This window comes from Odocoileus virginianus, chromosome 3 (assembly GCF_023699985.2).
Source record: "Odocoileus virginianus isolate 20LAN1187 ecotype Illinois chromosome 3, Ovbor_1.2, whole genome shotgun sequence".
NCBI lineage: Eukaryota > Metazoa > Chordata > Mammalia > Artiodactyla > Cervidae > Odocoileus > Odocoileus virginianus.
In genome coordinates this window covers 20,859,366-20,881,943 of record NC_069676.1, presented here as the reverse complement: position 1 = coordinate 20,881,943, position 22,578 = coordinate 20,859,366, and the positions used below count along the sequence as shown (strand labels likewise).

The 22,578-nt window shown below is 35.8% G+C and overlaps 1 protein-coding gene across 4 annotated transcripts in view; it reads left to right on the top strand.

Moving 5' to 3' along the window:
* The window catches only part of LYRM7 (LYR motif containing 7), a 150,456-nt gene that overhangs the window by 37,371 nt on the left and 90,507 nt on the right, over positions 1 to 22,578 (top strand). For 3 of the 4 annotated variants that reach the window (XM_070465069.1, XM_070465067.1, XM_070465068.1), the window contains exon 5: positions 2,736 to 14,557. The exons of the other annotated variant lie outside the window; for it this stretch is intronic. In XM_070465069.1, coding sequence (XP_070321170.1) covers positions 2,736 to 2,806 — 71 coding nt within the window. In that variant the 3' untranslated portion in view covers positions 2,807 to 14,557. Of the gene's footprint in view, positions 1 to 2,735; positions 14,558 to 22,578 lie in introns of those variants that run through there. 4 annotated transcript variants of the gene reach the window in all.

Genomic DNA, 22,578 nt, shown 5'->3' with positions numbered 1-22,578 from the left:
TTTGGCTGACTGGAGTTTATTGCTTTGCCATGAGCAAGGAGCTCTTGCTCTTCTTGTCCAAAAGGATTTAGGATTTGCTGTGGAGCAGTAACTGCCATGAATTTTCCATTCCAGATTTTTATTGCTGTATCCTGTTTGTTCTTTACTTTGGTCCAGTAGGTAGCTACCATGTGAACCACAGCTGGACCTAATGGAAAGGCTAGCACATCATCTGGAGATCCTGGTTTTGAACCTGGATGAGACCTTAGGGGTCAGGTGGCAAATGGATATAGCTTTCTGTGTATGGGAAGAAGGGTGTATATTCATGTTGTGCAGCCAAAAGGGTGGTAGGCTTGTTACCTCTCCAGTTCTGTTCTTTCTTACTAACTGAAAAACTGTATTCAAAGTACAGTGTGACAGGCAAGGGGGTGGGGGTGATTTTTCAGACCATGTGACACCTTTCTGGCCAGTGCAGGCAGCTGTCTGCTGAATGTTGCTTCCAATAAAGCTATTGTTTTTCAGTTAAAAAGGCATAGGCCAAGCTAGCACTCCGCTTTTTGCCCTTTTCCCCTCTTTCTGCCTGGAATGCAGAGGTGACGTGACAGCAGCATTGAAGACAGACACCACGCATGAAGAGTAGCAGGACAGGAAGAAAAAAAGCCTGGGTCCTTGGTGGTACTAAGGACCTGCCTTAGCCTCGGGTTGCCTTAATCTGTATTTCCTGATGTGAGAAAATTAAATCTCTTACTTAAACCATTTTTTGTTGGACTTTTGGTTAATCTGTCTTTTCCACTAGCTTGTGGAAACTATTTGAAGCTGAGGAGGCTTTTTTTTTAAATTGAGGTATAGTTAACATGTAACATTATATTAGTTTCAGGCATACAACATAATGATTCTATATTTGTATATATTTTGAAATGATCACCACAATAAATTGAGTTAATCTGTCCCAATACATACTAACAAAAATTTTTTTCTCATGGTGGGGACTTTTAAAACTCTTAAGCAACTTTCAAATATTCAGTACAGTGTTATTAACTGCAGTCACTGTGCTGTGCTGAAGTGACTTATGTCTTCATCTCTGTGTCTTTCTTTCTTGATGTAATGCCTAGGAAAAAATAAGCACCTATATGTTTGATAAGTCAATTTACTGTCATTGTTAGTAAGTTAAAACCTAAACTATAATATACTCTGATGAAACCTCCAAAGATTTGGAAGCAGCAAGTGAGATATAAAAAATGGTTAAATAATACTTGTTTAACGGGTTCTCATTTCAGTAAGCCAGATTTACCATGTGGCTCATAAGAGCATTTTCTTGAGTCAGATCACTTCTCTTTTTTGTAAGAATTTCAGTTTTCCTTTCATGTTGAATTGATTAGAAGAGTTTTTTAAAGATTCAAATTTATAGAAAAGATACAAGAAAAGTTGAAGAAAATGTTAATTTCCTTTATCCAGATTCTACAAATTCTAACAGTGTATCACATTTGCTTTATCATCTCTCCCTCATTTTTTTCCTGAAGTTTCTGAAGGTAAATTGCAGACATAATGTATTCCCCACCCCACCCCTCCACCAAATGAGCATTTTTCAGATCATAATAGCCTGCTTGAGTTTAGAGTTGGAGAGTATATTTCTTTAAAATACTTCTTTGTGTATTTCCTAAATTTGCAAAGACGTTCTTTTACATAACAATGATATAGTTATCAAAGTCAGTATATTAATGTTGATTCAGTTCATTTATTCAGATTTTTCTGTTTTTCCTGACAGTAGCCTTTATAGCGGGAAACAACAAAAAAAAATTGATTGGATAGTTCTCTGGTCTGAGAACCAGTTGAGGATCACACAAATGGCGTTTAATCATCATGTTTTTTAGTCTTCCTTTAATCTGGAGCGGTTCCTTGGTCTTTCTTTGTCTTTCATGACCTTGCTGTTTTTGAAGAATATAAGCAAGTTACTTCATAGAATTTGGTGTGAGCATCTTTGATTACAACAGTTCACTTAATTCCACTTAATTCAGCTCTTCTCCTAAAAGTTTTGTATCTTATGAGCTTTACCTCAGTTGACTTCAGCAGGATGTCTTACCTAGGGCTCAGCATTTGTTGTCATCATCATCATCGTTGTTGTTGAACAGTGTTTCCCAGTCGGGCACTACTGTCATTTTGAACAGATAGTTCTTCACTCCACGGGCTGTCCCACACTTATCTTGCTCCTCCCTGCTAAATTCCAGCAGCGCTCTTCAGTTACTGTGACCACCCAGAACACCTCCAGTTGAGAGCCACAGTTCTGTAAAATTTGCAATTGCAGGTGGGATCTTAGTTCGACCAGGCAGGGAAGTGGCACCCTGCAGCTGAAAGTGCAGAGTCCCAACCACTGGACTGACAGGGAATTCCCTGAAATCTTTAAATTAGAAAAGTCGTCTTGCTTTTTATATAGTTGGTACTATAATTTTCCAATTGATAGTTTTAATTATTATTAATCTGTAATCTGCTACTGACAAGGTGTTTTGTTGTTATTTAATTATATTTAATAATGATAAAGTGTTAAGTTGGTCGTGTATGTTTTTGTATAACCTGAAATGAGAATTGAACTATATCCATTTAAAATAAAGAACACCACCTTAGAAGGTAACTGAAATAAAATATCACTGGGAAGATTTATCTTAAAACTAGATATTTTACTGTTATAAATTTTAAGGGGAGAAGAGTTTACTTGAATTTAATTTTAATGATAATAAATACTCTCTTTGTTTTTCTTTCAGAATTGGTCCCTAGGAAAGACCTTCTTATAGAAAATGTGCCATATTGTGATGCACCAACTCAGAAGCAATGACTTTTACTAAAAAAATAAAATTATAAGTCTTTGTCATTTTTTAATTTTAAAATATACAACTCCAACCAAACTCCTAGAAATGCAGATACTTTTCTCTAAAATGGCATATTAAAAATTAGTGAATTATAGTTTCATAATTAGCTTTTATGTTGAAAGGACTTTGCTAAAAACTGTGGAACATAGTTAAGTATTTCTGAAGAACATTAGGTAAGAAGACATTTCATTCTCATTGAAAATCAAACTGCATAAAGTGAAATAAATGGCTAGGGAGTTATATTCACTTCTCTTTGACCTTGATGAGTATTTTGGTTTTATTATAGCTATTTGAGAATGAAGTGTTTTGACAGGTTTGTGGCTTTTTTCCCATGTGAACTGAAACTATTAGATTAAAATTACTAGATTGAATTAGTGTTTAGTCTCCCAAAAGATTAAATGAGTCTAAAAGTCACAGTTGTGCCAACACTCCATAGAAGGTGGCCTTTGTTTCCTAAAAGACTGAAATTATTTCTGTAGCTAACAAATAATAATACAGTTTCATTTTAGAGACAGAGTATATCTCTGTGTTCCTAAAAGAAAACTTTGAATCAGCCTTCTGAAGATAGATGAATAAAATGTCAAAATCATGTAAGGTAAATGAAATAAAGAAATCCTGATTACTTAAGGAAATAGTGGCCCTTGATCAAACTATATAATATAGGCTTAGTAGAATTAGCTGCACTTAGACTACAGCTAGATCTTATTGTGAAAATACAATACATGGCTGCATCCTCTTCATTGTAATCAATAAGATCTAAATGGCTTTTTTTCCTTCAACATGTTTCATTCCTGACAAGACTGACAGTATCACAAAACAACTTGGAATCCTACCATCTAATGGTAGGAACTACAGAATTGTATGTAATATTCTTGTTTCTCTCTTAGCTGTACATCTTTACCATTCTATTTGCTCATTGAACAGTGTTCTCTTCATTCACTGGTCAGTTCTCCCATTTGATGACACAGAGTTTTTAATGTTTACATGATTCTCAATGCAAAATGCTTTGTTTGCAAAAACATATTGGTATAGCCATACTGAATATAAATGTCATATTTAAAAATTATTTAATTTTAGTAGGTGAATTGTTGAAATTATTTTGACATTGTACACTTAACAGTAAACCAGAGACTACCCTTAATATTACCTAATAATTTGAAGATTAGTTAGTATTTGAAATGAATTATATAGGTCAGAAGATTTGTTACATAATTTTTTATCTCTCATACATATTTCTTGTGTGTATGGAAATTAAACCTACATAAAAGTAAAAGTTGCTTCACATTTTAGATTTGCCCTTTTAAAGAGATGCTGAACATCTTCATAATACAATCACTGGTAAATTCTCTGATTTACTATTATTCTTACCATTATTATTTCTCTAAATGTCTGTATTTTATATTGAGGAAAGTTGAAGTAGTTTAATATATGTTTTAATTGTTTAAGTATTATTTAACATTTTTAGAAGTTTCTATCTGGCTTTTTTCTTTAATCTGAATTCCCTTGTTCTGTTCTTCACTCATGTTAATTTAAATATCTCATCAAAATGTAGTTCTTTATTTTTGCAATGTAGTTATCATTAGGAACAATAGAGATTAATAATTAACATGTAAAATAATCATTCAAATGTTTATTAAAGCTAGTAGCTTATACATTTTAAGACATATACTATATGTGTATAATATATTCATATATATGTATATGTATTACATATGTGTGTGTATTTATATATTGTGTGTGTATATATATGTGTGTGTGTGTGTGTGTGTGTGTTGTGTATGCATTATGCCTTTGAGCCTTAAGACTATGCCATAAATTTCATTTGTAATATACCAGGATATCAACAATAGGTTTCACTGTCATAAAATTTTTAAAGATTTGGCACCCTATCCTTAAATAGCATGTATTTATTATTTCAAATGAATTTTAACATTATGTAATAGTTTTATTAGATCAGTTAAAACAATATATGAGATTTTGGCCTGTTGTGAAACAAAGATTGTCAGTACTCTAGGGAGTAAATTTTGAGAATAATGAGTATCTTAGTGCCTGACTTCTCTGTTTTACAATGTCAAATTGAATTAAATCTCTTTTAGTTAGTTTAAAAAAACTTCCTGTGTTCCCAAAGGGAATTACCCACATCTAACATTTCACTTTGACTGTTGAAACCTATTGAAAGAAGATGGTACAAACTCTAATTGCAGATATCTAGGCTCAGAGGCCCAGCAGGACTTTGTAAAACAATCTTTTGGCAGAAGTTAGAAAGGGTGTATGGCAGGAGAATCAGATTTGGCAGGCATGTGTGAGGAAGAATCCTTCACTAAAGATTTGAAGTTAAGGGAAATAGGAGAGAGCTTGCATAACATTTGATTCAGAACCTTGAAATAAAGACTTGAGTCTAATTGTGTTTAACTTGGTCCTCGTTTTGCCTGCAGTTGCATATTTTAACACTGGTACAATGTCCAAAAAAATGCAAAGTAATAAGAATAGGTAGAATAACAATCATTTCCCTGTAAGCACAAAGCCATAGGTCAACAAAGAAATGAAAATTCCAATTCTTAAGCAGAATTTTCTAAAATGAAAGTAGAGAAATACAAAATTAACTTTACTATATACAAGGAGTAATCTATGAGAAGTGAAATGGAAAAAAGATCCTGTTTATAATAGCAAACAAAATTATAAAATAAGAAGCAACTTAAAAAAATATATAGAATTTAAAAATGAAAGCTGTATTCCTAGATGAGACAGTTGAAAATTGTGGAGACGACTATTCTTTAAAATGTAATCTATCACAATTCCAACAGATTGACAGATATGTGTACATAAAAATATAGAACTTTTGTTTCTGTGAAAACTACTATAAAATTTAGAGAAAGTATTTACCATCTATGTAATATTTAAGATAGGTAAGATACAAGATGCTGTTATGACTCAGCAAAAGATATAAGACCATCACTAGCCCATTTAATGATCAGAGAAATATAGGTTAAAAAAAGGAAACAGTTTTTTCATCAAAGTTGCAAAAGTTAAATTGGTCATAGGCAGTATACGTAAAGGTGATAAGCATATGAGAAAATGGGCACTCTCATATATTTCAGGAAGGAATTAAGTTATAGAGCCTTTTTGAAAGGGAAATTGACATCAGAATTTAAAATAACCATATTCTTCAGTCTGTATCCCAGTGGCTCACAAGAATACTAATAAATATACAGTTAGGTATACATACAGAAATCTCGTTAGCATTGTATATAATTTTTTTAAATTGAAAATAGCCTATATTTTCAAAACTAGGGGAACAGTGAAAGAAAATGTGGCTCATTCATAGTCTGGGATATTATGCAGAGGTTGAAAAGTGTGATGTAAAAAATATATATGTATGTAAATAAATATATATGTCATGTGAAAGAAGTAAGTTACAGAGTTTATATTCTCTGTGAATCCACTTAAATACAAAAGAACTATTTTTGTGCGTATTTGTGCATATATATCTATAAATATATAGAAGTAATACATGCTAAATGTTAGTATTTAGTCTGGGAGGAAACTGAGATTTGGAGAAAGGGGGTAGTAAATTGAGGACTTTTATTCTGATAACTCCTGCATGTTTATATATTTTTTACAATGTTTATATTAATACATAATTTTAAAGAACAGTAATGCCTAAGCTACGAGTGATTTTTTATTTAAAATTTTAAATTATTAAATATTTAAAATATCAGCAAGTGGTACATCAGACTCGTAAACCTGATTCCCATGTTTAACAATGTTACGTTTTGTCATGTTTAACAAATACCTTCTTTTAAAAAAAAAAAAAAGTTTTTTATCTTAGTTGCACTGGGTCTTCCTTGCCGAGCGTGGGCTTTTCTCTGGTTGGGGTGAGCGGAGGCTCCTCTAGTTACAGTGAGTGGGCTTCTCCTTGGGGTGGCTTCTCTTTTTGTGGAGCAGGGTCTCTGGGGCACACTGGCTTCAGCAGTTGCAGCCCCCAGGCTCTAGAGCGCAGGCTCAACAGTTGTGGCTCACAGGCTTAGCTGCTCCGCAGCATGGCAGATCTTCCTGGATCAGGGATCAAACCTGTGTCTCCTGCATTGGCAGGTGGATTCTTTACCACTAAGCCACCAAGGAAGTCCCCTCCTTCCTTCCGAGTCTTTTATTTTCCTGTCTCATTTCAGAGGTAACTTATAGTTGGTGGATCTCATTCCCATACTTATTTTATACTTTTATTAAATGTGTGTGTGTTCAGAACAATATGTAGTTTTGTTCTGTGGCTTTATTATTTTTTTTCCATTTATTTTTATTAGTTGGAGGCTAATTACATCATTGCAGTAGTTTTTGTCATACATTGAAATGAATTAGCCATGGATTTACATGTATTCCCCATCCCGGTCCCCCCTCCCATCTCCCTCTCCACCCGATCCCTCTGGGTCTTCCCAGTGCACCAGGCCCGAGCACTTGTCTCATGCACCCAGCCTGGGCTGGTGATTTGTTTCACCCTAGATAATATACATGTTTCGATGCTGTTCTCTTGAAACATCCCACCCTCGCCTTCTCCCAGAGTCCACAAGTCTGTTCTATACATCTGAGTCTCTTTTTCTGTTTTGCATATAGGGTTATCGTTACCATCTTTCTAAATTCCATATATATGTGTTAGTATACTGTAATGGTCTTTATCTTTCTGGCTTACTTCGTTCTGTATAATAGGCTCCAGTTTCATCCATCTCATTAGAACTGATTCAAATGAATTCTTTTTATTGGCTGAGTAATATTCCATGGTGTATATGTACCACAGCTTCTTCATCCATTTGTCTGCTGATGGGCATCTAGGTTGCTTCCATGTCCTGGCTATTATAAACAGTGCTGCGATGAACATTGGGGTGCACGTGTCTCTTTCAGATCTGGTTTCCTTGGTGTGTATGCCCAGAAGTGGGATTGTTCTGTGGCTTTAAAATGCAAACGAATAGTGTTATGCCCCATATATTCTGCAGCTTACTTTTTACCACACATTAAGTTTTGAGATTTATCTATATTGTTGGATAAATATCTAGGTATTTCACTTCTATGTCTTATTCCGTTGTAACAATAAGCTAGTTTATTTATCCATGTCTCTTGATAAGCAATAGCATTGTTTTGTTTTGTTGGGGTTTTTTTTGCAAACAAATTTGCTGAAAATTCTGGCACATGGATTCTTGCACCAATGTAAAGTTTATCTGAATATATACCAAGAAGCATAACTGTTAGGCATAATGTATGTACATATTCTAGTCTTCTAGGAATTTAGTAACTTTACCAATTGATACTCCAGTAACATGTGCAAGACTCCTTTTCTCCATATCCTCACTGTTGTTATGTATGACTTTTCTCACTTTTGTCAAACTGATGAAGATGAAAAGGTATCACATTGTTTTAATCTGCATTTCTGGATTCCTGATGAGGTGGATCATCCTGTCATGTTTATGGTCATTACGATTTTCCATTATGAATGTGTACTCATATCCTTTGTTCACCTTGCTTTGTTGGGCTATCTGGCTTTTCTTACTGATTCTTTATATACTCTTGCCATTACTCCTGTGTTGGTTATCTGTGATGCAACTGCCTTTCTCCAGTACTTAATTTGTCTTTGAATTCTATGATAAGCCTGTAGTTTGGGGCTTTATTTTTAGTGTATTCATTAAAAGAAAATCTTTTCCTTTATTAAGGTTGCATTTATAGCTTTTTAAGAAATTCTTTTCTACTCCAAAGTCATAAAGATGTTCTTGTGTACAGTTTCTTCTGAATATTGATGTATTGCTTTGTATGTTTGGGCCTTTCTTCCATCTAGAATTTATCTTTGTTTATGATATGAGCAGGATATATATATATATTTTTTTTTTTTTTAATAAGGTGACAGTTTGCTTCCATCGTTTATTGAATAGCCTTTTTTTTTTTTCTGGTACCATGTAAATCTACTTTGATAATATCCCAAGTTACTGTTTGACTCAGTCTAACCCTCTCAGCTATTCAGGGACTTTGCTCCTACAATTCTCCTCTCCTTTGCCAAATATTTTTTCCCCTCTGTTCACTAGATTGTTCTCAACAGCATTCAACATTCTGAAATATTTCCCATCTTAAAAAATTTTTCTTGAACCCCAGTCTCAAGCTTCAGTACCACTATTCTGCTCTTCCTTGTCCTAAGAAGTTTCTATATTTTCTGTCTCTTCTCCATGCCCATTCTCTCTCATACAGACCTCAGTCAGAATTTAATCCCAACCACTCCACTAAAACCCTTCTTGTCCCAGTTACTGTTGACCTCTGCTTGGAAAGTCTAAAGGTCAGTTCTGAATTCTTGTTTTATTCATTCTATCATCAGCAACTGGCATTAATTGATCATTCCCTCTCTCTTGAACAAAGACCTAGACGCATGTTTATTGTAGACTTAGCACAAGTAGGATACAGCCACAAACCAAAGCAAAAAAAAATCCCTACCTTGTCATCGGTTTATAATTTTAGATACACTCTCAGCCCTTCTTGATACACTTAGATACACTTCCCAGCCTTCTCTGGGAAGAATAACATGTATGAACCACCTGAAATGGCTCCTGTACCCTCTGACTTATGGTTGGTTCAGACAATGGGGACCCTGGCCAGAGCTCAGAAGAAGGGAAGAGCGCAAAGGCAGGTGCTTATTTTCCTGACTCTCTCCCTGAGAGATTGCCTCACGCGGCGTCCCTCAGAGTTTCTCTCAGGGTGACCTCTGTACAGCTCTTTCCTTCCTGTTTGGATAAGAGCTTCCCTCCCGTCTTCATATCTGGGGTAGCAACATCTTATCTGCTACTATCCATGTGAGTTACTTTACACAGACCGTTTTGTAAACAGTCTGTTTATAAATAAATCTTCCTCAAACATATATAAAAGTACATCATTATTTCCTTTGGGGACTGTCACTGCCCTGGGGGAACTTAACTTTCTGTAGGTGAGAGACATATAATAAACACAATTTAAAAATAAATTAGAAGGTGATAAGTAATATGGAGAAAGATAAGGCAGAAAAAGAAGAGAGGAAAGCTAGAACAACAGTGTTGCAATTTTAAGTCCTGAGATCAGGGAAGGTCCACCTTAGGAAGTGATAGTTGAACCAACATGAAGGATCTGAGAATCCAGCCCTGCAGATATCTAAGGGATGAGCTTTCCAAGCAGAGGAAACTGCTAATGCAATGTTCCTGAGACAGGTTCTCATCTGCTGTGTTTTAGGAGTCAGGAGCAAAGTGATTGTAAGTGGGGAGTGGTAGGAGAAAAAGTCACGGAAATGATATGGCAGAGGAGCATAGATGCCAGATTATATAGGCCGTTTTTAAGGACCGGATTTTGCTCTGAATAAAATGCAGAGCCATTAGAAGGTTTTGGGAAGAGGAGTGATAGGATCTGATTTTAAGTTTTAAAGACATCATTCTGGCTGTCGTGCTGAGAATAGGTCATGGTGGCAAAGATGAATGCAGGGATTCCAACTAAAAGTTTCTTGCATATCATTCTGGGTATATTTTAATAAATCTCCTAGATTTCCTGATGGATTGAAATGAGGTGAAAGAAAAGAGTCAGGCATAAATCCCAAGGGTTTTGATGTGAGCAGGTGAAAGGATCTTGTTGCCATCAATTGTAGTGTTGAAAAAAACAAGATTTGTGAAAAAAGATTAGGTGTTTCGTTTTGGGCATGTAATAACTGGGTCAGGAAGATCTGGAGTAAGAAATGGCAACCCACTCCAGTATTCTTGCCTGGAAAATTCCATGGACAGAGGAACCTGGCGGGCCACAGTCCATGGGACTGCAGTGTCAGACACTACTGAGCATGTACATATCATTGTTCATTGAAATATCTGAAAGATATCCAAGTGTAGATGTTAATAAGACACTGGATTAAGATCTGTAGTTCAGAAAGTGGTCTGGGCTGGAGATACAAATTTGGGAGCCATTAATGTAGATAAAATACTTGCAATCATGATATTGGATAAAATCGCCAAGAAATTGATTATATATATAGAAGAAGAAATGGAGAAGGAAATGGCTACTCATTCGAGTATTCTTGCCTGGGGAATCTTATGGACAGAGGAGCCTGGCAGGCTATAGTCTATGGGGTTGCAAAGAGTCAGACATGACTGAGCAACTGAATGCACATGCATAGGAGAAGAATCAATGATTGAGTCTTTTGGGGCACTCCAATGCTAAAAGTTAAAGAGAGAAGAAACAACAAGCATAAGAGACAAGTTTCCAATAAGGTAGGATGAAAACAAAGCGAATGTAGAACAAAAGTTATCGAACTATGGCTCACAGGGGCCAGATCTGACCCACTGTCTTTTTTTGTAAATAAACTTTTATTGGAATACTACCAAACTTAACTCATTTACATCTTCTCTTTGGCTGTTTTCATACTACAGTGGCATAGTTGAGTCATTTCAACAGAAACAATATGACCCACAAAGCCCAAAATTGCTATCTGGCTCCCTTACAGAAAAAGTTTGTTGGCCTCTGGTGTATAGAATCTTGGAAGTCAAGTCAAAAGAGTGTTTCATTGAGAGGGAGTGACTGCATTTGTGATCATGATTAAAATTCCATTAGAAAAACCAACATGGAGATGACTTTGGTGACTTCAGCAAGATAGTATCAGTGAAATAATTGGAGAAGCATATTCTTGTTGATTATTCCCAGATCTCTAAATTTATTGTAGTCACAGTTAAAATTGCAGTAGAATTTTTGTAAGGAACTGGTAAAATTTACTCAACTTTATGAGGAATAATAACGGTTCTTAATCAGCTAAATCAGCTATGACAAAAGAGTAAAATTGGGTATCCATATGCAAAAAAATGGAGCTCTGGTCCATGCTTGGCACCACATACAAAATAATCTCAAAATCAATCATAGATCTAAATATAAAACCTCAAACTGTAAAACTTACTGAATTAACAGGAGAAATCATTGTGACTTTGTTTAGGCCAAGATTTCTGAGCTGTGACACCAAAAGCACAATACATAAAAGTGAATTGGATTTTGTTAGAATTTAAAAAAAAAACTTTGCTCTGTAAAAAGATAACTGTTAAGAGAATGAGAGGAAAAGCCACAGACTGGGAGAAAATATTTATAAATCATAAACTAGTAAAAAACTTGTATCCACAAAATATAAAGAACTTTTAGTCATAAGATAATAAAAAAATTTAAATAGATAAATTATTTAAGTAGATACTTCATCAGAAAATATATAAATGGAAAGCACATAAAAAGATCTCAACATCATTTGTCATTACAAATTAAAATCATAATGAAATACTACTACATACTTAGAAGAGCTAAAATTAGAATGACTGAACATATCAAGTCTTCGCAAAGATGTAAAAGAACTGAAATCTTCATACATTACTGGGAGAAGTATAAAGTGGCAGAACAACTTTGGAAAAATATTCAGCCATTTCTTACAAAGTTAAATGTTCACTTCATTTAAACCTCTCACTCCTAGATACTTACCTAAGAGAAGTGAAAGCATGAAGACTTACATGTTTATATTACACCACAAAAGAAACCATCAACTAAATAAAAAGGCAACTTCCAGAATGAGGAATATGTTTACAAATAATATATTGATAAGAGGTTATACTATAAAGAACTCATAACAACTGAATAGCAAAAAAAAAATAATTTTAAAATGGGCAGTGGATCTGAATGGATGTTTTTCCAAAGAAGACATTCAGATGGACAACAGGTACATGAAAAGATGGCTTTGGGTTTGTTTGGTTTTTTTTTTTAGTCTTTTTCTTTTTTTTGCCGAGCTATGTGGCTTGAGGGATCTTAATTCCCCAACCAGGATTGAACCTAGCCTCTCAACCGTGAAAGTATGGAGTCCTAACCGCTGGACCATGAGGGAATTTCTGAAAAGATATCCCATATCACTAATCATCAGGCAGGGTAATGCAAATCAAAACCACAGTGAACTATCATCTCACACCTGTTAGAATAGCTGTTACCAAAAAGATAAGAAATAGCAAGTGTTGGCAAGGGAGTGGAGAAGAGGGAGCTCTTGTGCAGGGTTAGTGGGAATGTAACTTGGTGCAGCCACTATGGAAAACAGTATGGAGGATTCTCAAAAGATTAGTACACCTGTATGACCCAGCTACTACATTTCTGGGTATTTATCTGAAGAACATGAAAACACTAATTTGAAAAGATACATGCACCCCTGTGTTCATTGTACCATTATTTATCGTAGTCAAGATACTGAAACAGCATATGTGTATGTCAGTGGGTGAATAGATAAAGATGTGTCTTACATATACAAAAGAATGAAATCCTGCTATTTGCAACAACATGGATGGACATTCCTTGAAGGTATTATGTTAGATGAAGTAAGTTGGAGAAAGACAAAGCGCTTATGATTTCACTAGTATGTGGACTCGTAAAAAGTAAAACAAAAACAAACTGCTAGATACAGAGATTAGATTAGTGGTTACCGGAGGGAAAAGGGGCCCACTGTATGGTGATGAATGGTAACTAAATTTGTGATGGTGCTCACTTCGTAGTTACACAGATGTTGAAGTATAATGCTGTACTCTTGAAATGTATATGCCTTTTTAAAAATAGGCCTACCATATGATCCAGCAATTCTATTTCTGGATGTTTATCTGAAGGAAGTGAAAATGCTAGCTGGAAAAAAATATACTCACTCTCGTGTTCGTTGCAGCATTATTATAGTCAAGACATTGAAGCAACTTAAGCGTCTTTTAATGAATGACTGGATAAAGAAAATCTATGTGTATATATGTACATGTGTGTATGCATATAGACAATGGAATATGATTCAGCCATTAAAAAGAAAGAAATCTTGCCATTTATGACAACTTGGGGACCCTGTCTGCTGAGTCAAATGGAGAAAGACAGATACCAGATGTGCTTACTTATATGTGAAATCTAAGAAGAAAACAACTCAAACTCATAGTAATGGGTTCTTGGTTTGAGGAGTGGGAGAAATTGTTGAAGAGAATCAAAAGATACAAACTTACAGTTATAAAATAAACCATGGGTTTGTAATGTACAGCATGGTGACTATAGTGAATGATATCGTATATTTGAAAGTTGTTAAGGGTATGTCTTAAAGTTTTCATCACAAGAAAAAAAGATCTGCAGCTATTCGTGGACTTAATGTGGTGATCATTTGACAATATGGACAAACATTGAATCATATTGTGTGCCTAATATTAGTATAATGTTGAGTGTCAATTATGTCTCAATTTTTAAACAAAGACTTACTTATAGCAGCTTTATTTGTAATGGCCCCAAACTGGAAACAATACAAATATCCATCAGCAGATGAAGAAATAAACAAATTAGTATATCTATACACTGGAATACTTCTCACAAATAAAAACAAATGAACTATTGCTACAAACAAGACAATAGATGAATCTCAAAATACTTACCCTGAGTGAAGGAAACCAGACAAAAACAAGTACATATTTTATGACTCCATTTATGTGAATTCTAGAAAATGAGAATTAATCCGTAATCACTGAAAGCAGATCAGTAGTTGCTGGAGAAAGAGAGCAGGGAGATGGTTGGAGGGAGGGATTGAAAAGGTGCATGAGGAAATTTCAAAGGGTGATGGATATTTTTATTATTTTGATTGTGGTGATGGTTTCATGGGTGTATGTACATTTTTAGTATGTACAGTTAACTATTTCAATCATAATAAAGCTGTTTAAAAAGTACTGCCAAGGTGTAATGATTTTTTTTTTTAAGTGTAGTATTGGTGAAAGAACTTGAGAATGGTTAAGCAGTTGACCAGAAGAGAGAGCTCAGGGGTAAGCTTATATACTCTCTTTCTGTCCTAATATATACATTTTATATTCTATACATTGTTAATAGTTCTTTCAGTGAATCTCTGTGTGAAAACATTTATTTTCACTGTTTCTCTTGAATAATAGTTTCACTAAGTACAGAATTCCATGGCACCATTGTTTCCCTTAGCACTTCACAGATACTATTGCATTGTCTTTTAACGTCTTATTTTACTGCTGAGAAGTCTATGGCAATCTAATTGCAGTTTGTTTTGGCTAATTTGCCCTTTTTCTAATGATTGCTTTAAAGATTTTTGCCTTGTCTGTGGTATTTTAGGCAGCGATTTTCTTTTCTTTTATCCTGCTCAACACTTGGTGTACTTCATCTTTTGAAGACTGATGTGTATCAGTTATGCAAATTTCTTTCCGTAATATATTCAAATACTGCCTAACAAGCATCCTGTCTCTCCTCTTGCTGGAGCTCCTATGAGGCCTCTTATGATGTGCTTCACTCTGGTCACTTTCCTGACTTTCACTGGTTTTCTTTTTCTTTTTTTTTTTTAAACAGATAATAAAATATTTATTTTATTTTTGTAAAATTAAAAATAGTAGACAAGCATATGTAGTTACAGTTCCAAAGCAGAGCAATAGACATATATAAATTATTGCAGTTTTAAAAGGAAAGTATAACAGCCAAGTAATGTCTAAATAAATTTTGAAACCAACTTGGTTTTCATCACGGCAGCTTCCTTTTCTTTTCTCAAATCTTAGACAATTTTGAATGTTCTGCTAAAATTTAAAGCAAGATTAACACACACACACACAAATTGTAAAAGTATGAATAGCATTTAGCAGAAGTCACTACTGAACACTTTCTAAAATGCCTCTTTTGGAGGCAGCAGGATGGCAGTAACCATTCTATGTTTGAAAGAAGAAACACATTTACTAAAATTCTTTTTTTTTTTTGGTACAGTTGAGGGAAGCTCCAAGTAACACTTTTTGAACAGAGGGTGAAGGGCAATACTCACTTGCATGATTTTTGTAATTTGTTAAGGTTAAAATTGTGGACTAATTCAACATCACTAAAATGCATTAGTAATCTGGATTCTTTTAAAATGAAAAAGAGTATGAAAAGTGTATGTTACAAACTAGGTGTTAAAGATATCTCAGTTTTAGAGACTTTTTTTTTCCTTCTATCTGATTCACTACTGCTTTCTTCAGCTGCAGCTGTCTTATCTGGTGTTTGTCCACCCCATGTATTTCTCTTTTAATTTCAGTAACTTTATTTTTCGTTTCTAGGCACCGTGTATGCTTTTTATGTCAAATGCATTGTTCCTTTTTCACAGTAATATGTTCCTTATACCTTTTACATCTTTCATCATTTAAAGATAATTTTATACTCTTTCAGAATATGCTGTTTTGTCAAGTATTTCAGTTGTCAGTACTCCTCTTTGTTCATGACACAGTCTTTCCTCATGTGTTTTATAGTTTTTGATCGTATGTCTATCTTGAAGAGCAGTTGCTAATTCACGGAGAATCCTATATGGAGCTGTGGACTGTAATATAGGTGCTAGAGATTCAAAGATAAGATAGTTTAGCAGGAAAGACTCTCAAAAGGTAGGCAGTTATGGTGTAATTAGTGCTAGACAGGAATTAAATAAAATTTTAAGAATATTAATGTATTAGTGGTTTGCAAAATATACAAGATAGTGTGCTTTTAATCTCTTAAAGAAGTAAACATAAAATAACTCATACCTAACATCATTTAAAATATATAAATTGGGATAAAAAAATAGATTTTGTGAGGCAGGCAGAAGTTAGGGGGAGCCTTAAGCTTTCTGCCACAAACGTCTTTTGTACCTTTTTTTTCCCCCTTGTATCTTTTACTCTGGCAACAGAGTGAAAAGCCTACTGTTTTAGGTAAGATTTCCAGAGAAACAGACGTCGAGACAGAGCTTTGCATGCAGGAGGTTTAAATTAGAGAGTACAGTCGGGAATAACCTCTGTGAGAGAGAGTAGCAAGATTGGGCAGAGGGAGTTGCATTCTGCAATGCAGCTACCCTGGAGGCCTGGAACTAAAGTGGCTGTCAGAATTGTTCTGAACTAAGGACTGGGCTATTGTTCCTTAGTATCAAGAGTCATTGAAGGTGGGGCAACCCCAGGGAGAAGAAAAAACCTTAGTAAGGCAGTTTCCTTCAATGGGACAACTAGAAAGAACAGTAGCTGTTAACAGCCCCAGAACTAGGGAAAAGAGTGCCTCCTTCTGAAGGGGACATCTGGGCCATGCACAGAATCCACTATACCAAATAAGGCTTTTCCATAATTAGCTCAAACTGCTTGAGCAAAAGAGGCAAAATTCTAAAGCTGGGTGTTTCTCTTCTGAGAAATAAGTATCTCAGGGATAGTTTAATACCTATTCAGACCAAAAGAAGATTGCAAGCCCATAAAAAAAAGAGCTAATTATGAGTTGAGATTCAAAGTGAGTTAATGTATGGGGTCATTATTCATTTAATAAATTATCTAACATCTGGAGATAAGCCTACTAAAGAGTGAACAGGAAAAAAAAAGTGAACAGGAAACTAAGTTCTGATAATTGCTCTTGTCAGTGAAAATTGGGTCTTTGAATAAATTATTTATCATCCCTACATTTCAGTTTTTTTGAGGAATCTCTATACTATTTTTCATGGCTGCTGTATCAGTTTACACTCTACTAAAAGTTTTTAAGGGTTCCCTTATCTCCACATCCCTGCCAACATTTATTTGTCATCTTCTTGATGCTAGCCATTCTGACAAGTGTGAAGTGGTATCTCAATGTGGTTTTGATTTAAAAAGTGATTAATCATCATTTTGATGATTAATTATGTCAAGCATTTTTTCACGTACCTTTGGCCATTTGTCTGTCTTGTTTGAAAAAAAATCTCTTCTGAACTTCTGCCCATTTTTTTATTCCATTTGGTTTTTTGATGTTGAGCTCTTTGAGCTGTTTCTACATTTTGGATATTTGGGTATTGGTCATATCATTTACAAATATTCTTTCCCATTCAGTAGACTGTCTTCGTTTTGTCGATGGTTTCCTTTGCTATGCAAAAACTTAAATTTTATTACGTCCTATTGGTTTATTTTTGCTTTTATTTCTTTTACCTTAGGAGACATGCAAAAAAAATATTGCTACAATTTACGTCAGTGTTCCACCTGTCTTTTTTCTAGGAGTTTTATGGGTTTTGATCTTATATATAGGTGTTTAATCCATTTTGAGTTTATTTTTGTATATGGTGTAAGAAAATGTCCTAATTTCATTATGCTACATATTTTCCCAGAACTTCTTATTAGAGACTGTCTTACTCATCTCCTTTGCTGTAGATTAATTGATCAAAAGTGTGTGGATTTATTTATTTCTATCCCATTCCACTGATCTGTATTTCTGTTTTTATGCCAGTACCATTCTGTTTTGATTACTGTAGTTTTGTAGTCAATCAATGGCTTATAATTTTCTTTTTGTGATATATCTGTCTGATTTTGGCATGAAGGTGATGCTGGCTTTGTAGAATGAGTTTGGAAGTGTTCTTTCCTCTGCAGTTTTTTGGAATAGTTTGAGAAAGATAGGTGTTAACACTGAATGTTTGGTAGTGAAGCCAGACCTATAAAGCCTTAACCTGTGAAGCCTTCTGGTCCTGGACTTTTGTTTGTTGGGAGTTTTTCAATTACTGATTGAATTTCACTATTGGTAATATGTTTGTTCAGCTTTTCTGTTTCTTCTTGGTTCAATCTTACAAGATTGTACATTTCTGGGAATTTGTCCATTTCTCCTAGGTCGTCTGTTTTATTGGTATATAAAATACTAATATATAAAATACCAAATTGGTATATATAATAAAGTCTTAGTAATGTCTCATGATCCTTTGTATTTGTGGCACCAGTTGTAACTTTTCTTTTTTCATTTCTGATTCTATTGATTTGGGCCCTTTTCTTTTCTTGATGAGCCAGGCTAAAGGTTTATCGATTTTGTTTTATCTTTTCAAAGAATAAGCTTTTAATTTCACTCATCTTTTCTGTGTGGTTTTTTTTTTTTTTTTTTTGTCTCTATTTCATTTGTTTATGCTCTGATCTTTGTTATTTCTTTCTTCTCTAACTTTGGATTTTGTTTGCTGCTCTTCTAGTTTGGTATAGTGTAGGTATAATGCTAGTTTGTTTATTTGAAATTTTCCTTGTTTCCTGAGATAGGCTTGTGTCACTATGAACTTCCCTCTTATAACTGCACACAACATAAACAAGCAGAAATGCATGAGACACTAAAAGGCCCATGGAGTTTTGAGGCTACTGCTGGCTCACTGTGGGCAGACCCAGGCCCCTAGATCTCTGGCTTCAGGGTCCCAGGGGTCTTGGAGCTGGTGTTGGTCCACTGGTGGGATGAGCAAGTTCCTGACACAGCTGACTGCAGAGTCCAGGGTGTCCTGAAGCTTGTGTCAGCCCACTAGTGAGTGAGGCCAGGTCCCGGGGCAGCTGGGTGAGGACTCCAAGGTGTCTCAGAGCTGGTGTTGGCCTCTTGAAGGGTGGGCTGGGTCCTGTCACAGAAGGCTGTGAGGCTGTAGTAGTCCTGGTACCAGTCTGCCTGCTGGGTGGGGCCTGAGCCCAGGAATTCCTGGGACTAGTGCCCGCCATTGGTGGAGCTGGGTCCCAGGCTGTCTGGCTTCAGGGCCCACTGGTGGATCAGGCTGAGGCATGAGGGTCCTAATCCCAGGGTTACTGCCTCCTTGCTGGTAGGCAGAGCAGGGTCAGATCCTATAGCTTAATCTAGAGGGAGGATTCTAAAGTGGTTCTTGCCAACACCAGTGTCCACGTGGTTGAACAAGCTCCCCAAAATGGCTGCTACCAGAATCTGTGTCCCCAGGATGACTCCAGTTGCCTCCATGTCTCTCTGGGAGACTCTCCAAGATCAGCAGGTGGGTCTGACCCAGGCTCCTTTCAAATTACTGCTTCTGCCCTAGCTCCCTGGGCATGTGAGATTTTGTGTGCATCCTTTAAGAAAAGATACTCCTGTTTCCTACAGCCCTCTGAGTGTCCTGAAAGTAAGCCCCACTGGTCTTCAAAGTCAAGCATCCTGGGAATTCATATTCCTGGTGCAGGACCTCTGGAATGGGGAGCCCAGTGTGGTGCTTGGACCACTCACCCCTTGAAGGAAATCTCTGCAATTGTCATCATTCTCCCATTTGTGGGTCAGCTGCTCAGGGAATGGGTATCGACTCTACTGCATCTCTGCCCCTCCCCTGCGCGTCTTGTTGTGGTTCCTTTATAACTTTAATTGTAAACCATCTTTTCTACTAGATTCCAGTCTTTCTCATATTACTGAGAATATGAGACTAATCTCATTCACAGCTGCTCTGTGAATAGTTGTCATTTTGGTGTGCCCATGAGAGGAGGTGAACTCAGGGTCTTCCTACTCCACCATCTTGGCCAATGAAAGTTTTTATTTAACAAAAAAAAAGCACAAGTATATTACATTATAAGTCCCTATGATCTTGGCATAGTGACTTGAACATGATATAGTTTAAAAACAAAAGAAATTGTTGTTATTAATAACGGTGACAAAATAATAATGTACATTATACCAGTAAGTGGTCAACTCATAATCCTGCTGTATTCAACTAAGTCTGGCACCAGGAAGCTCCCTGATTGATAGGAGCTTATTTATAAGCCCACATTTGTTTCTAATTCTGAATGTATCTCAGTATCCCCTTTCTGAAGCATGAAATTCTGACCTTTTACATTAAAATATAAAGTCTGGCCATTTTTCCAGAAACTGTAGAGATTTATTACTTCTCTCCATGATAGTGAACTAGTAAGGCTGAAAAATAAGAATTTGGTGAGATGGGTCAGTAACAGTTGTATTCAGGACTTGAACTGCTATAAATGCCAGTTGCAAACACATCATGTTATAGCTTTTATACATAGTCCAGGAAAAGGAAAGCTGTGGGTGGCCACAGCATCTATGATGTTGGTGTCTATTGGAGTAAGATCTTGGTTAATTCTGCTTATGATTACTCTAATTCATCTGTATTTTATATCAGTGTGGCTGAGTAATGGTTGGTACAGGAATTAGTTAAAAGTACTGAATTTCTGTAAAAGAAACCTATCAGCACATCATGCTCTGATCACATACTTGCACTTAATGATGTCATTTGTTTTAGGAATAACCCAACTTAAAAAATACTTTTTTCTTTTTTCTCAGAAAATATTTCCAAGCAAGCAGCACATAACACTTCATCTGCAGTGGCACATTTAGCTAATGTGCTTTAAAGCACCTTTATAGAACATCTAATTATAGATATAGAAAATGGGATAGAATGGCAGGAGATAATAAATCATTTAAGATCACAAAGTAAATCAGAGCAGAACTCTGTTGCTGGTAGTTTGTTCAGGACAAGCCATTCTCAAAGTGGTCATTTCTGAAATGTGTGCTCTCCCTGATCGCTCGAGCACAGGTCTACGTTATCAGTGCCCATGTGTATTTGACTTTAATCTTCAAGTTATACACACTTTGTGTGTCTCCAAGGCAGAATTATTTCCAGTAGTGCCTCGTTTGAGACTTAAGTGTTTTGCTCATCCAATCTGTTACCCAGTGTAAATTGGTCAGGGTTTTCTAGAGAAACAGAGTGATACATCTAAATCCTTATATTTATTATAGGAATTGGCTCATGCCAGTTATGGAGGCCAAGTCCCATGATCTGCCATCTCCAAGCTGGAGAACCAGGAAAGCCAGTGATACGGATTCAGTCCCAGTCAAAAGGGCTAAGCATAGGAGTGGGAGAACCATGTGGTGTCAGTTCAGATTTGAGTCTGACCAGGACCAGGATATCTGTGTCTGAGGGCAGGAGAAGATGGACATCTCAGCTCCAACAGCAGATTTATCCTTCTACCTTTTGTTCTGTTTTCGCCTACCTCATTGTTAAGGAAGGCCATCTTGACTCAGGCTGCTGACTCAAATGCTAGTCTCTTCTGGAGACACCCTCACAGAAATACCCAGAAATGCGGTCTTACCAACTATCTGGACATCCTTTAGCCAATCAGGTTGACCCATGAAACTAATCATCACACCCCTCCAACTCAGCATTTATTAACTACACCCTCTCCTATGCAAAGTACCAGATACTATGCAAAATAAGTGTGAAGTGAGAAATGTAAACCTGGCCCTCAGAATGTACGATGCAGCAACCCCTCGTGTGAGCACACTGTCTGTGGGAAAAACAGCAACAACAAGACCCAGAGTACCCACGCTTTCCCCGGAAGGTGACCCTGTCATGAGCTGCTTGTGTTGTAGGCCGGAGGAGCTCCATGCGCAGCAGAGTAGCCTCTAACTTCCTTGTTTCATTTTTCCACCTCTACAGTAAAAGATAGGAAAATGTTTTTACTTACTTGCAGAAAATGAGCTTTTCTTTCTCATTTTTTTCTCTATTTTTTTTTCTCTATCCTTTCTCTTTTTTTCCCCACTTGCCATCAGTTGTTTTCCATAGGTGAACTGTGTGAATTTTAATATTTTATTAATTGTTAAATATTGGTAATTGAAAAAACATGGCAAGTTAGCATTGATTCATATGTATACATAAAATCAGAAATAGTTTGAATAGTTAAACTGCACCTGAAGCATTGGTGCACAATAAACGTTGTACCATGTTATAAGTTTAGTGTGATAATTAGCAATATAAATAATGTGTCACCCCCAAACCTTTCAAGCAGTTCTGACTCATCATTACATAAGGCTCACAATGATTAACACTCCCAGAAAATTGTTTGGATTCATAAGAAACAGTAGCTAAGTTTTTCTACGTTAAAATCTCTGTGAAGACAAATTTCCACTCAGTCAAATTTCAGTATTAAAGTGGAATCTCATAATGCAAAGATAAAACAGATTTTTCACAAACGCACAAAGTAGTAAGATGTTCTTAGCAATCCAGAAG